Source organism: Haplochromis burtoni, unplaced genomic scaffold (genome assembly GCF_018398535.1).
Source record: "Haplochromis burtoni strain Fernald_Lab_line unplaced genomic scaffold, NCSU_Asbu1 Contig_252, whole genome shotgun sequence".
Lineage (NCBI taxonomy): Eukaryota > Metazoa > Chordata > Actinopteri > Cichliformes > Cichlidae > Haplochromis > Haplochromis burtoni.
The window spans coordinates 466114-478982 of NW_024582613.1; the positions used below are offsets into that span (position 1 = coordinate 466114).

The window sequence follows — 12869 nt, forward strand, 5'->3', positions numbered from 1 at the left end:
CTAGATATAGATATATAGATATATATTTCCCCCTGCTTTGGTTTAAGAGACATCAAAATATCTCTCAAGACATCAAATCAAGTCCAGTGGCTATGTTCATAGTGGAAGTGAGGCTTGCTCACCCAGGATGAGGGTGACCCAGGTCATCTACTAACTAGGGGTTAGTGGTTCAATCCCTGGCCGCTCTACTCTGCATGCCAACTTATCCTTCGGGTAGACACTGGACCTCATTCATTGGAGTGTGAATCTTAGAAAGATAGCACTCGGGCAAAGAAGATTTATTGTATGAAAGTGCCTTGAGTGGTCAAGTAGAAAAGCACAATATAGGAACCAATTCATTACTGCTTTGTGAGTTTTACTCTTAGATTATGAGGCTATGACTTTAACACCTTCTAGCAATCCGTTGCCTGGATATATCTATATATAGATATAGATATATCTATATATAGATATAGATATATCTATATATAGATATAGATATATCTATATATAGATATAGATATATCTATATCTATATCTAGATATATAGATATAGATATATCTAGATATAGATATATAGATATATATTTCCCCCTGCTTTGGTTTAAGAGACATCAAAATATCTCTCAAGACATCAAATCAAGTCCAGTGGCTATGTTCATAGTGGAAGTGAGGCTTGCTCACCCAGGATGAGGGTGACCCAGGTCATCTACTAACTAGGGGTTAGTGGTTCAATCCCTGGCCGCTCTACTCTGCATGCCAACTTATCCTTCGGGTAGACACTGGACCTCATTCATTGGAGTGTGAATCTTAGAAAGATAGCACTCGGGCAAAGAAGATTTATTGTATGAAAGTGCCTTGAGTGGTCAAGTAGAAAAGCACAATATAGGAACCAATTCATTACTGCTTTGTGAGTTTTACTCTTAGATTATGAGGCTATGACTTTAACACCTTCTAGCAATCCGTTGCCTGCTGAACCTTTTTCTAACCTCTCAGCCTCTCTGTCTTCTCATCCCAGAAAATCACAATCTGTGGGAGCTGCTGAAATCTTTCCACTTAGTGTGGGAGACATGCCATTGTGCCTGCTATGCCCACTGACCTAATTCAGCTCAGTGCCTAATGTCATACCAGTGAAACTTGGTGTTAAACAATAAATATTTTCTACTGTAGGTTAAAAAACTGATGGGTTGACAAAGAAAATGTGATTGTTTCTCATTACAGAGCATGTTGAGGAGAAGATGAATATAGATTTTTAATCTGCAGCCAGATGCTGCTGTATATGATTGGATAGCTGTTGATCCTTGTGTACTTTTGTGTGTGTATGACTGCGTGCATGTGGAGATGTGTGTGGGTTAATAAAGCCTGTGGTGAAAATAGAATTGGGCGCTCGTTACTGTGTGATTGTCAGAGACTGAGATCTGCCCTACTGTCGATCCCAGGGCAGCTGCTGTTATACTCACACCAGTATTTTCTCTCTCTGCTTTTTTTTTAAATTTCCTGGTTTGTACATTTGGGTTTTTATCCTTTTATAGTGTCGTTTCAACCAGTTTCTTATATCTAGAAAAGTAAATACTTTTTTATAGTTATAGCTTTAATTTTCTTTTTTGAACATGTCACCTTCTTTATTTCAGTCCCTCTGTGTCCCAGCTGCAACATGTATTTAAATTCTGTCTTCATCTATACATTTCTATCTAGCTTTGTTTCTTTTTTTTTAATGATTAAGTTGATTTCTGAAAAGTAGATCAAGGTCATAGCACATATTGGTATGGCAGAGGGAGAAATGAGACAAAGCAAAATTCCTTTGTTTTCTTAGCCTTGCTATTTTTCTACAAGACAATGTGTTCCTGTCCAAGCCAAGAATTTAAGTGGCTCTGTGGCTCAAAGTTCATTATAAATCTAAGAGTCGTTTAATGAGAGCTTGCTGCTCTCTGGCTGAGTCGTTCAGGGTAACACGGTGGAAATAAAACCAGTATTATTCTGAATGAGACAGTGAAAGAAAGTTATACAGACACAGACAGAAGGAAAGGAAGAGAGTGGGTATAATGAAGGCAGAAAAGCTAAGAAATGTGATGGTGACATAGGAAATAATGAGGTACACCACCCAAACTGGATGTCTTGCCACGTCTTGGTGGGGAACTGGGCGGGTGGTTGGTTGAAGTTATCAGAGCGGCGCTGTCAGCTCTTCCTTACCCAGGGTTGCTTTGTGGACAGGAGAGCTGATTGAGTAGCTGTCTGAGTGGGGAGACTCTGCTGACTGTGAGCGATCCATCTCTGGGATGATGGGTAATAAATGACTCTGTGGGGGTCGCCTCGGGGCTGAAGGTGATTGACAGGGCAGCTACGTCTGTGCATTTTCCTTGTGCGTGTTTGTGTATATTTTGAACCTGGGTGTCTTGGGGTTTGGGGAAAATGGAGAGAGGAGAGAGTTCTGAGTTATTTTGTCGGAACTTTGAATTAGCACGGTGAAAATTTGAGATGTCTACCTCGAAGGTTTGATTTATGGAGAGTAAAGAAAATGTTTTGCTCTGTTTTTTGTTTTCAGTGGTGGAAACAAGCTTCTGTACTAATCTCAGTATCCCTGGTGAAAATGAGCACATCTAGCACATTACACTACGGTTTGTGCTCACACCCAACTAGGGAGACAGAGACACAGCTTGAAAGGTACAAGTCCAACTCAAAATCATTAAATTTTGCTGCCATGCAACTTTTAAAATGCTCAGAGCATCGCATCATCAGTTGTTGATAACAAAGCAAATAGCAAAATGTAGTGTCCCTCAGCTAAACCAATCATCTTTGCCCCACTGTTTCTCACTTTGCATACTAACTCATTCTACTGATGTGGCCTAGTCTGATTAGATGTGTAATTTTATTTTATCTTTTTAAGTCTGAAAATTAGAACTTAGAGAAAGTTTGGAAGTTTAAGGCTTCAGCCGTACAGGCCTAATGACCTGTTGGCTACCCCGTGGCAACCACTGGATGTTGGAAAAAAATGTTTGTCCACACACAATTTGCTGAGTGGTTGCTGGAGTTTGCTAGCAGTTGCTAGGTAAAAAAAAGGTCACAAAGAGGCTGCTACAATCCTCCTGATTGCTTTAGTTGCTAGCATATTGTCACAGTGGCTGTAGTTTACACAGAAGATCCCAGCTTATCTGCAAACACCCCCCGACTGCTTGTAAGGTGGTAGTTAAACTGAAAATTGTGACAAAAACTAGAAATGTCGCATGTACAGCGATGATTAACATCTATGTTTTTTTTATTAATTTATTTTAAATCCCAATTTTCTGTTACTTTCTTATACATTATGTTCATTTCATCATCCACCTGAGAATACAATGTTACGGTCTCCATTTGAATTTGTTTCATGTGCTACGGTCAACCTACATCTCCTGTATGTAACTTAACAGTCACCAGATTTGTATCCATGTTATTCGGTATTGAAAAGAAATATGTCTGCAGCATTGAGCATTAAAAGCAAATATTGAAAGCTTGCATTGATTCTTGACCTTGTTTACTTAACGTTGTAAACACACCTTAAGACTCATAATTTGATTAATTGTCATACAACAGAGACAATCTAACTACACAAAAGGTAAAAGCAATCAAACAAAGACTGATACACATTGCTGTGACGTGCTAATACAAGAAATACATTCCTTAGGTTTTTCTCTCATGATAGCATCACAATCCCGGACGTTTATCACGCTTACATGCTTCCTGCTGATTAAAATCAAAGTGTCAGTATACGTACCTGAAGGTATCCGAATATAAGGTACACGGCAACCATTAACTTTGTGTAGTTGTATACTGTGAAGCAGTATTTTGAAGTTGAACTCAAAGTCCTCACAGTCCTAAGATGAGATTGCATTACATCACAACCATGAAAGAACAGGTAAGATTTACAGTGACTAATTGTTGGTTTTGCTGGGAGAGGTTGCCATGTTAACGCACAGCCTTCAGGGTGTAGCAGTAATAATGTTCTCATATAATTTCTTTCTAATCGTGCTGTTCATTTATTCTTCAGTTACTGTGTGGGGAGCAAAGGAAATTAATGAGCTCATTATTCTCCTTTGTGTTTTTACAAAGCTCTCACTAAATTAGATAGATACATTATTAATATTGTCTCTTGAGTCCAAATCAATTAGGTGACTGCCTCAAAAAGGCGATTTTGTTGATTATCTAACTCTAACCCTTGTCTTTCGAGTTGTGCGCTGTGGGCAAAGTTTCCTGTGTTGTGGGCAAACTGTAAGATTATATGCTGAGATTCCGGGATTCCACAGTGACACATAATCATGTCATTTTGGCCCCGGGAGGAGCTGTTAGTATCAGGTTTGTCAGGTGAGCAAACAGGTGCAGGTCCTCTAACACCACTGGGAAAGGACAGGTGACTGTGCGTGTTTTGGTATAATGCAGGATTGGGCTTTTAAAGGGCTGGTTAGGGTGTGTATGTCTGTGTTTGTTGGCCACAAAGAGTAGTCTCAGTTGCGTGCGCGCACACACACACACGGCACTCCAGAAAACTGGGAGGGCAGGATTTATTTTGGTTTAAACACTGCTGTGTGGATGACTTTTACATTCAGTTGCTCTTTGGACTTTGGATATCTGACACGGAAAGATAGGACGCAAGGTAATGTATTTATGGCACTCTTGGCTGTTTGTGTGTTCCTTTATATTCTAAGTATTTGTTTTAGTAATGGCTTGAACACTGTTGTGTGATATAATTAGACTGAATGAATTTGCTTACATATTTTCCTGTGTACTCATGCGAGGCTTGTGAGATTTTAATTAAGGAAAAAAAAACCTGAGTGTCAGCTCCTCACTCGCTCTGCTGTGTTGTCAAGTTTCTTTCGGTGTTAAGCAGTTTGACATGAGGGCCAGGTTTGGCTCTCAGGTAACCATAGCTACACTGAGTTTCCATAGGCACCGGCTCTTATGCCTCTGTCTTGCACTGTTGTTTATTTTTCCCAGCAAAGACCACAGCCAGTCTTGGGTCAAAGTGTTCTTCATCAGGCAGTTATTTGGCTGAAGGACTTTTCCTCTGACTCAGCCCGCAAGTCATCTTTGATTTAGAGATGGCATTAGCTGAAACCACTGTGAAGGGCCTGCAGTTTTTCTTTTGCCAGGGACCGGATGCAAAGATAGTCTAACTAAATTCAAAATCTACCTACTGTAGGCACTGATCTGCAGTCCTCAGTGTGGAAAACGTGTTCTCCATCTATTGTACGGAGCTGAGGGAGCTGTTTGCTTTGTTCCCCCTGCCCTGCTCTTATTCCACTGGTGCAAAGATGGTGGGAACACCTGCAGTGTGCCACATGAGGCAGACAGCATAACAGGACTCATTACTGACAGAATTTTTTTCCTTCCACTGCCTGAAGCGCAGCTGAAAAACACCAAATTAGATGTGCCAAGGCTCTTGTGGGGGCTCGGTGCAATTTTAGGCTGTAATCCGGTCGAGTAAAAGTTGGTGTGACTTGATCGAATCCATGAGCCTGAAGGAACAGAGCTGTGTGGCTGTAGTTTGCATAGCTATTATCATAATCTACTCTGGGGCTGCACTTTTTGTCCCCCTTCCGATAATAATGGCGCAAAAAAGGCTGTTGTGGTATGTTCAAATGAAACCTCGTAGAGTGCATATGGTACAGACAAATGCACGCTCGCAAACAATAGCAGTGCAAACACTCTGTTTCTTCTCTCTTGACTGGACTTCAAAGAGTTGGCATTCATAGCATATCTTTGTCAAAATGTAATGGAAATATGTGTGTATGTGTGATAACATTACCACCTCGTCCTTTAAAGATTTTTTGCATCGTGTATTTTGCATTTTGAAGTTTTAAAGGCAAATTGATGATCCCGATGGATTTGTGAAAGTGTAAAGGAAACATTTTGCTCTTCACATCTAACAAAAGGCCAAAAGCGACCTGACAGTTAACAGTTAACTATATGTAAATGTAAAAATACATGCCTATATAGCTAAAGCCACACAGAGCACCACAGAACTCAAACCATGTCGATGTGGCACCCAAATACATTGCTCTTGTGGCTTAAAAATGCACAAAAACCTGCAGCTGAAGTAACCATAGTGCTAAACACGCACAGGGCCCAGCTATTTTAGAAATATTTGTGACTTTTTTTTTTTAAATATAAAACTTCAGATGAAATCCTTCCATTTTTGATTTGATTGACTTTGTTGAGATAAACAAAAACTGATAACATTGAGGGTCTTGGAAGTCACTTAGCTGCTTTAAAAAGTGCACAATGTATGTCCAGTCAGCATCTACAGAAAATTAGATTTATCCAGTCAGTTACAGGTCTGAGAGTGTGAAGAGAAACCAATTTGCAGGCTCTGCAGCTCTCTGCTGCCTTAGGCCTTGTATTAGGATTGATGCTGCAGAGTTTCTTTTGGCCCCAATGCTATCTGTCCGAGGGCGACGCCGTGGAGCACACCAACCTCAAGGTCATTCACCCGCAGTAGTCACCACGCACCACTGCATCGCTGTCGCAGGATTATTCCTTGTGTTTAAATATGTGTTATTATATTGATCAATACCTAAGATTGTCTTTCTTCTTTTCCTCTATATATAGATCTCCCTGCCTCCCCTCTGCAGTACCAGTGTGGATCAGTGGACTACCTGTGTTCTCCAAGGCTCATAAAGAAAGGTCCGACCCCCAGACCATGTCACGACAAGCCTCCAATCAAACCGCGGCCTCAGCCCCCCACCTCGCCCAGAACACTAACCGCTCAGAAACCTCAAGGTAAAAATCCAGTGACACACCACAGCCCCTTGAAGGCCAGTTTTGACATCGGTGCTGTCATTATAATTGAAAGGTGCTGCAAGGTTGGACCCCTGCTATCGAGCCGTGATTTATTCTGCTCTGACAAAACACTTTTCTATAACATGGGACGCGTCAGCTGCCTGACCTCACTCTGCCACTCACTGTGCTCAGTAGGTCACCTCTGCAAGAGCTGCTGCTGCTGCTGTAAAGCAGGGCAGTGTCTCCCAAGTGTTTGTGATCGGGCACCATTTGAAGAATGCTAAATATGAACATGTGTTGTGTTTAGGGAGTCGCTGGGAAACATACTAGGACACACCACAGACCTGTCCCCGATTTTAAACATGCTCTGAACTATTCAAAGTTTTGGCAAGAGAAATTCCTGCTGATCATTTAAAATTGATCATTTGATTAGCATTTTTATCAGGAAAGATTTCTGATCAAGGAAAAAACAAGGTTTTAAAAAGCGCCACAGCCGCCCTTTAGAATAGCTTTGATATTTCAAGATCCTCTCATTTTTCATGAATTGATACTGGTGGTAAAGATCATTGGCTGAAAATGGCTGAACTTGGACTGCAGTGCTGAAAACAGTCACACACAGCTCAGAGGTTCATGGGTTAGCACCAGATTTGCTGGCTAGGAGTTTCAAACCTGTTTACATTTCATATTCTTGCTTTAAAGCTGTTTGAAATCAAATATCAGTTAGCTGATGAAGAGTCAGTAAAAACATATTATTCCATTGCAATAAAATCATCTGTGGCCTTTTGCTTTCTTACTTGTCTGCACATAAAAGTGTAAATATAATACATGTTTTGTTTTTTTTTTAAATGCAAGCAATATTAAAGAGGTTTAGCAAATAGAACTAGTCATACTGTGCTTTGACTGTCATTCGCCTGACTTATGAGCTACTTGGGCACAATTACAGTTTCTGGTACTCTATTTGAATGCATACTGTACTTCCCACCTGACAGGATGAACTTCCTCACTGACATCTCCGAGCTAATCCGACGGGAGGGAGAATTGAATTGAAAGGGAAGTCGTAATTCTGTTTTTGAGCAGAGAAGAATCTAAAACTGGACGTAGATCTCTCTGGCCTAAAAGCTTTGGTGGTGCAGAACATGCTGAATCACTTAACTGATGAATTATATGGCAGAAGCAAGTAGCACTTTCCCTTTTTTCTTTTTTCGCCCTTTTTTTATTGGATTGCTCTTTACAAACGTTGTGTTTTTTTGCAGCTACAGTGAACAACATTAATAATAATGGTTTAAAATAATGAATCAGTTAAACTATTAATTAAAAAATTAATTTGCAAACATTCATTAATTTACAGTTTAAACTGTTTGTCCAACTGTTTGTTGGTGATGCTGTATCCTCTGTTTCCCACTCATACATAAAATGCTTACTCCTTACTTTTATTTAACATACTCAATATTGGCTGAAAAAGAAGTATATAAAGTAAAGTTGTTGCCTTTCTGATGAACTGATGAAACTGAAACATCTTTATATGTTATCATCCTCAGGAGACAGCTCACCGCACATAAACACATGCACTGTTACTACTGCATAAAGAAAAGTCTGCTCCTTTCTAATCAGCAGTGGCCCACACAGATGGAGGAAGTGCTGAAATTAACAACTGTAACATATCAGCACATTTCCTGGTTTCTGACAAAAATGCTTCCTAAAATGAAATGTATGAAAAAAAAATTCAGATATGTCAGTAAAGTTGGCCTATAATGTAAGTGTTTATTAAGTGTAGCATATATTTTTAAGAGAGCACTGTCATTTTTGCACTTGCTTTTTTTTTTATTCTTCTTTTCTCATCTTTCTTGAGCCACAATGGCTTACGCACATGCTCTCAGCATCCTGTTCAGAAACAAGGAAGTTGCAGATCGCTGACGCTCAGAGTTGATTTCGTCCTGCTCCACTGCGCTGCTACGTTTCTCTGTCTCTTCTGACTTTTTTTTTTTTTGTATTTTCTGTGTTTTATCTCAAGTTTTTACTAAGTGAACCAGCGACACAGCTATGGAGGTTTTCTCCCTTGGATTTATTCCTGTTACCTGATTGCTTTTGTTCTTGTCTGGAGCCTCATGCTTCTCTTTTGCTCTGCTTTTCTTGATTTGTCTGGACTCGCGCATCTGTAGTGCCCCCTAAACCTGCGCACCTGCTCGCCCTTGGGCAAGACAAGAAACCTAAGAGGATCCCACCAGCACCCTCCAGGCCTCTGCCAGCACCCCCTCTTCCACCTAAACCAAAGCCTACGCTAACCCCTCCTGGCCAGGGAGCACAGCCGCAGAGAGAGGCACAGAAAGTTGGGCTGCTGATTGAGAGGTTTGAAAATTCAAGGTAAGCTGAGAAATGTAGACGGATTTAGACTGAGACCGGTTAGTTTGGCAGATTTATCGTTTGTCTTCTAAAAGAAGTTTCAGGTTAGCCTTTTTTTTTGTAGCAGTTTAAGATGTGGGCTGGTTTTTCAGTGAGACGTAGATACAAGGAAACAAGAAATTAAAGTTTTGCTGTGCAGCCCCAAGTATTGATCCTTGATGTAATACACATCTGTAAAGGTGATGTGATACTAAGTTTTTCTTTGTTTTTATTTTTCCAGGGTCCCCATCCTTGGGGTGCTTCCACGCTCACAGCTGCAGCTGTGTCTGAGAATGGACAGTGCACCAGATATCACTTCCTGCAGCCAGGACACCACGGCAAAGGTTGCAGGAGACTCCTTCCCTGTGGATAAACCTGCGCTTGGCAACTTTGAACGGACTGACGACGAGACTGATCTCTCGCGTCTGGCTTCCATGCGCATCGACGGCACCGGTGATCCTGTGATGGATAGCTGTGCAGTGAATGACATCACACAGAACGATGGCTGCCTCAATGACGTGGGACGGGATGAAGGTTCATCCCACAAACTTCTGGACAATCCGGACTCCTCAGAGCAGAACGGGAAGATTCCCAACCGGGACAGTGGCATTGACAGCCCGTCGTGCACCGTGGAAGGGGAGGTGTTCCCTAATGAGGATGTCATTGACGAGGAGGATAATTACGACAGCGTCACTGAGACAGAGAGTGTGTCCTGCTGCGTTACACTGGACAACAAGCGAGACTCAACGCAGGATGAGGACAGTGACTTAGATGAGGGGAGCAGTGGGGAGATACACTCTCTGACAGACACACAGATTGGGTATCTCACAGATACACACTCGGAGGCGCAGAAAGTGAGTATCTCCCTCGCTCACCATCAGCAGGTCATAAGCACACATACCAAAGACCGTAACTTTAAGTCTGAATACAGACACCGGCTTGCTACAGCCTCCACCGTTCAGTTCAGGTGATGTGTGGTAATTTTGAGGAATTCTGATAGCTTGTTGAAATCGAAGCACACATCCCGCGAGTTTAAAAGCTTCATCTCAGCCTGCCGTTTGTGTAATGGAAAAAAGTAGCGTGTGTCTATAATTATCTGAGCCTGGGTGAACACTTTCAAAGAATACTTCTGCATGAAACGTTAGACGCTATTACAGCCTCAGTTTGCCAGTCACAAATGACTTGAGCTGTAGCTAAAAGGGACTCTTGTGTTACATATTTAAAAAAAGCTGAATAGCTGCCCAAGAGCAGTAACAAAAGCATGTTTTGATTGCCAGATCAAAGACTGCACAGACAGAGTGTTCCTACAGTTGATCTAAAATTTCAGCTTTCTCCTCTTCTTCACTTGTGTCACAGTACAGTATCGATTGTAAACAACACAGTTACCTCAGATAGTTCTCATACCCTTCCTTGTAGTCTAAATGTGTGGTCAGTGCTTCCTGTTCTATCCAGCAGCTTGTGAAAGTATCATAGTACAACAATATCACAGACATGAAATATACTAATATTGGAAAAGAAGAAGTGATCGTGAAGGTGATGACAGACGAAGCTGTCCAATGACTCCTACTCGGGCTAAATCCGGAAATGTTAGACATTAGGAACCGATAGGAGTGTTTTAAGACAGTAGATTTATGTGGCATTGCACTCATGAATGTCAGCAGTAGTTGTTCCCCTCAGCTGTTGTCAGTACTGTAAAACATGAACTATCTGCCCACACCCGCAGCCTTTTGGGGAAAAGGTATCTGTGCTCTTCAGCGCTTCCTGATCCCAGCATCGCTGTGCAGAGGAAGGGTGTGTTGATCTATGTGTGTGCATGTGTGGTTGTTAGCCTTTCTGTGTCTACATGAATGTGTCTTAACAGCACAGCTGACATGTTGATGGCTCTATAATGACAACCTTTTGACAGAGGATGTGGTTTTTTTTTAGTGATGTGAGGTGCAAGAGTGACTGAAAACAAGTTCTGCTGACTTTGTGTGCCCTCTTCTTTGCACACAATGAAAACTGAGTTTCACTTTTGTTCACATAGTAATATTTGGCATTGTTAGATTTCCTTACAAAGCATAATCTCTGGTGAGTTTTCCCCTGCCATCTGTGCCAGGGTAAGAGTACAGAGGAGTGACATATTAATGGAAAAACCCAAGCTGAATTATCTTAGTGAGATCTTAGGTCATCAAAACAACTTCAGTGCACACTGGTATTGATTCTCCATGTCTCTGGAGCTCAGCTGGAAGGATGGAGCTGCTCTGATGGTGACTGTGAAGGACATACCACATGTGCAACATCATTTTTATACTAACCGATTCAGTATTCCTTCCTGCTTTATGAGTAGGAGTATTTTCATCCATCAGCGAGAACAAAGCTTTAAGATCCCTTTACTGCAGGGTCAAGGTTTCAGGTTTTTTTGCACAGTCACAATCTGGGAGGCAAAAAACGACTCCCCATAGCACAAATTCTATAATTTTTACATCAAGACTTGGTTAAGCTCAGGTTTGGGTTCGGCTTAAATGAATGTGATGCTGCTTGTTTTAATTTGAAGACAGCTATTGCAAAACCCGCATTGTCGCAATAGGCTAAGTGTTTTGTGACCTCAGTGTGCGTTGAACCAGTGATACAAGGATGAACTACTGCAGTGTTTTTATGTCATTTCATCTCATCAAGTCAAAGCGAAAGAGAGAGGAAACCGGGCTCTTCAATTTCACCGCAGCAGCTATTAGCACATCTCATAATTTACTGCTGTTGAACTAAACCAGTGACTAAAATAACACATTCTGAATGTCAGTTTACAGTAATCTGCTGCAGACGCTGCTGATAGTTGCCTCAGCCACAAGCATAAATATTTTGGGCTTTTACATAAGTCCAAGATCCCCTTCAGACACTTCTGTTTTTCCTACAAGCATTGCTGCTACTTCTCATCAAGCCAGCCATGAGCTCTATCTGTTGATGCTTCAAAGGCTGTAGGGGTGCTGCAACAGCTCCAGCAGGAACTGGGTGTGAGGTGGGTTACACCCTCACCGGTCATCACAGGGGTGACACATGGTGAGACAAACACGGGGTTTGAGTTTCCGTATCGCCTAGTAGTGTTTTGAACGTTGGGACGTAAGCGGCAGTGATGTGACAAAATAATCGTGTATGTACATGTCGCGAATTGATACTAAAGGTGAGCACAAAGGAAGTTTCTCCCTTTACCACATGGATGTGAAAATGGAATCCTAGTGTCACACTCACGTGAGGTTAAACTTTAAATGAAGAAGTAACACAGATATTTGAATTTTAAGGAACTCAATAATTGGTCTCTCTCTGCCACACAGTTTGGTTATAAAGCCGATGCACGTGTTTGTGTGCTAAAAAGAGAGCAGCTATCCCATGCTAGTGGTTTCATACAAAAAGCACAGTGAATAACTGCGGGGTAAAAATGAATAAATAAATACAACTATATATTACAAATGTTGTTTAGTGTTTACAGAAAGTGTAACTTAAAGGTTATTCAGGTAGGAAGTAGTAACAGTGGTTACTTTAACACTGAATAAAAATGCTTCTGTGGCAGTAGCTGTGCTGTGTAACCTGTTGGGTGGCTGTGGTGAATTATATCACATTATATTGCAAAGATCAATATAGATAATGATCTTTGAACGTACGTTTTTGTCACATGATTATTTATAACTTAAAGCACAAGGTGTCAGCTTTCTGTCACCTCTGACTACTGTCTGAAAACTTCTCAAATATGGTGGAGTTGGCGTGTATGTTTGTCTTCTTTTGCCTTA

General features: G+C 41.2%; 1 protein-coding gene across 4 annotated transcripts in view; it reads left to right on the plus strand.

The window, feature by feature from the left end:
* fgd (faciogenital dysplasia) overlaps nucleotides 1–12869 on the plus strand; it is a 55018-nt gene that overhangs the window by 28627 nt on the left and 13522 nt on the right. For 2 of the 4 annotated variants that reach the window (XM_005938963.2, XM_005938964.2), the window contains exons 2-4: nucleotides 6559–6729; nucleotides 8889–9090; nucleotides 9350–9962. In XM_005938963.2, the coding sequence (XP_005939025.1) occupies nucleotides 6559–6729; nucleotides 8889–9090; nucleotides 9350–9962 (986 nt within the window). Of the gene's footprint in view, nucleotides 1–596; nucleotides 4604–6558; nucleotides 6730–8888; nucleotides 9091–9349; nucleotides 9963–12869 lie in introns of those variants that run through there. The other 2 variants (XM_005938962.3, XM_005938961.3) reach the window with 2 other exon arrangements.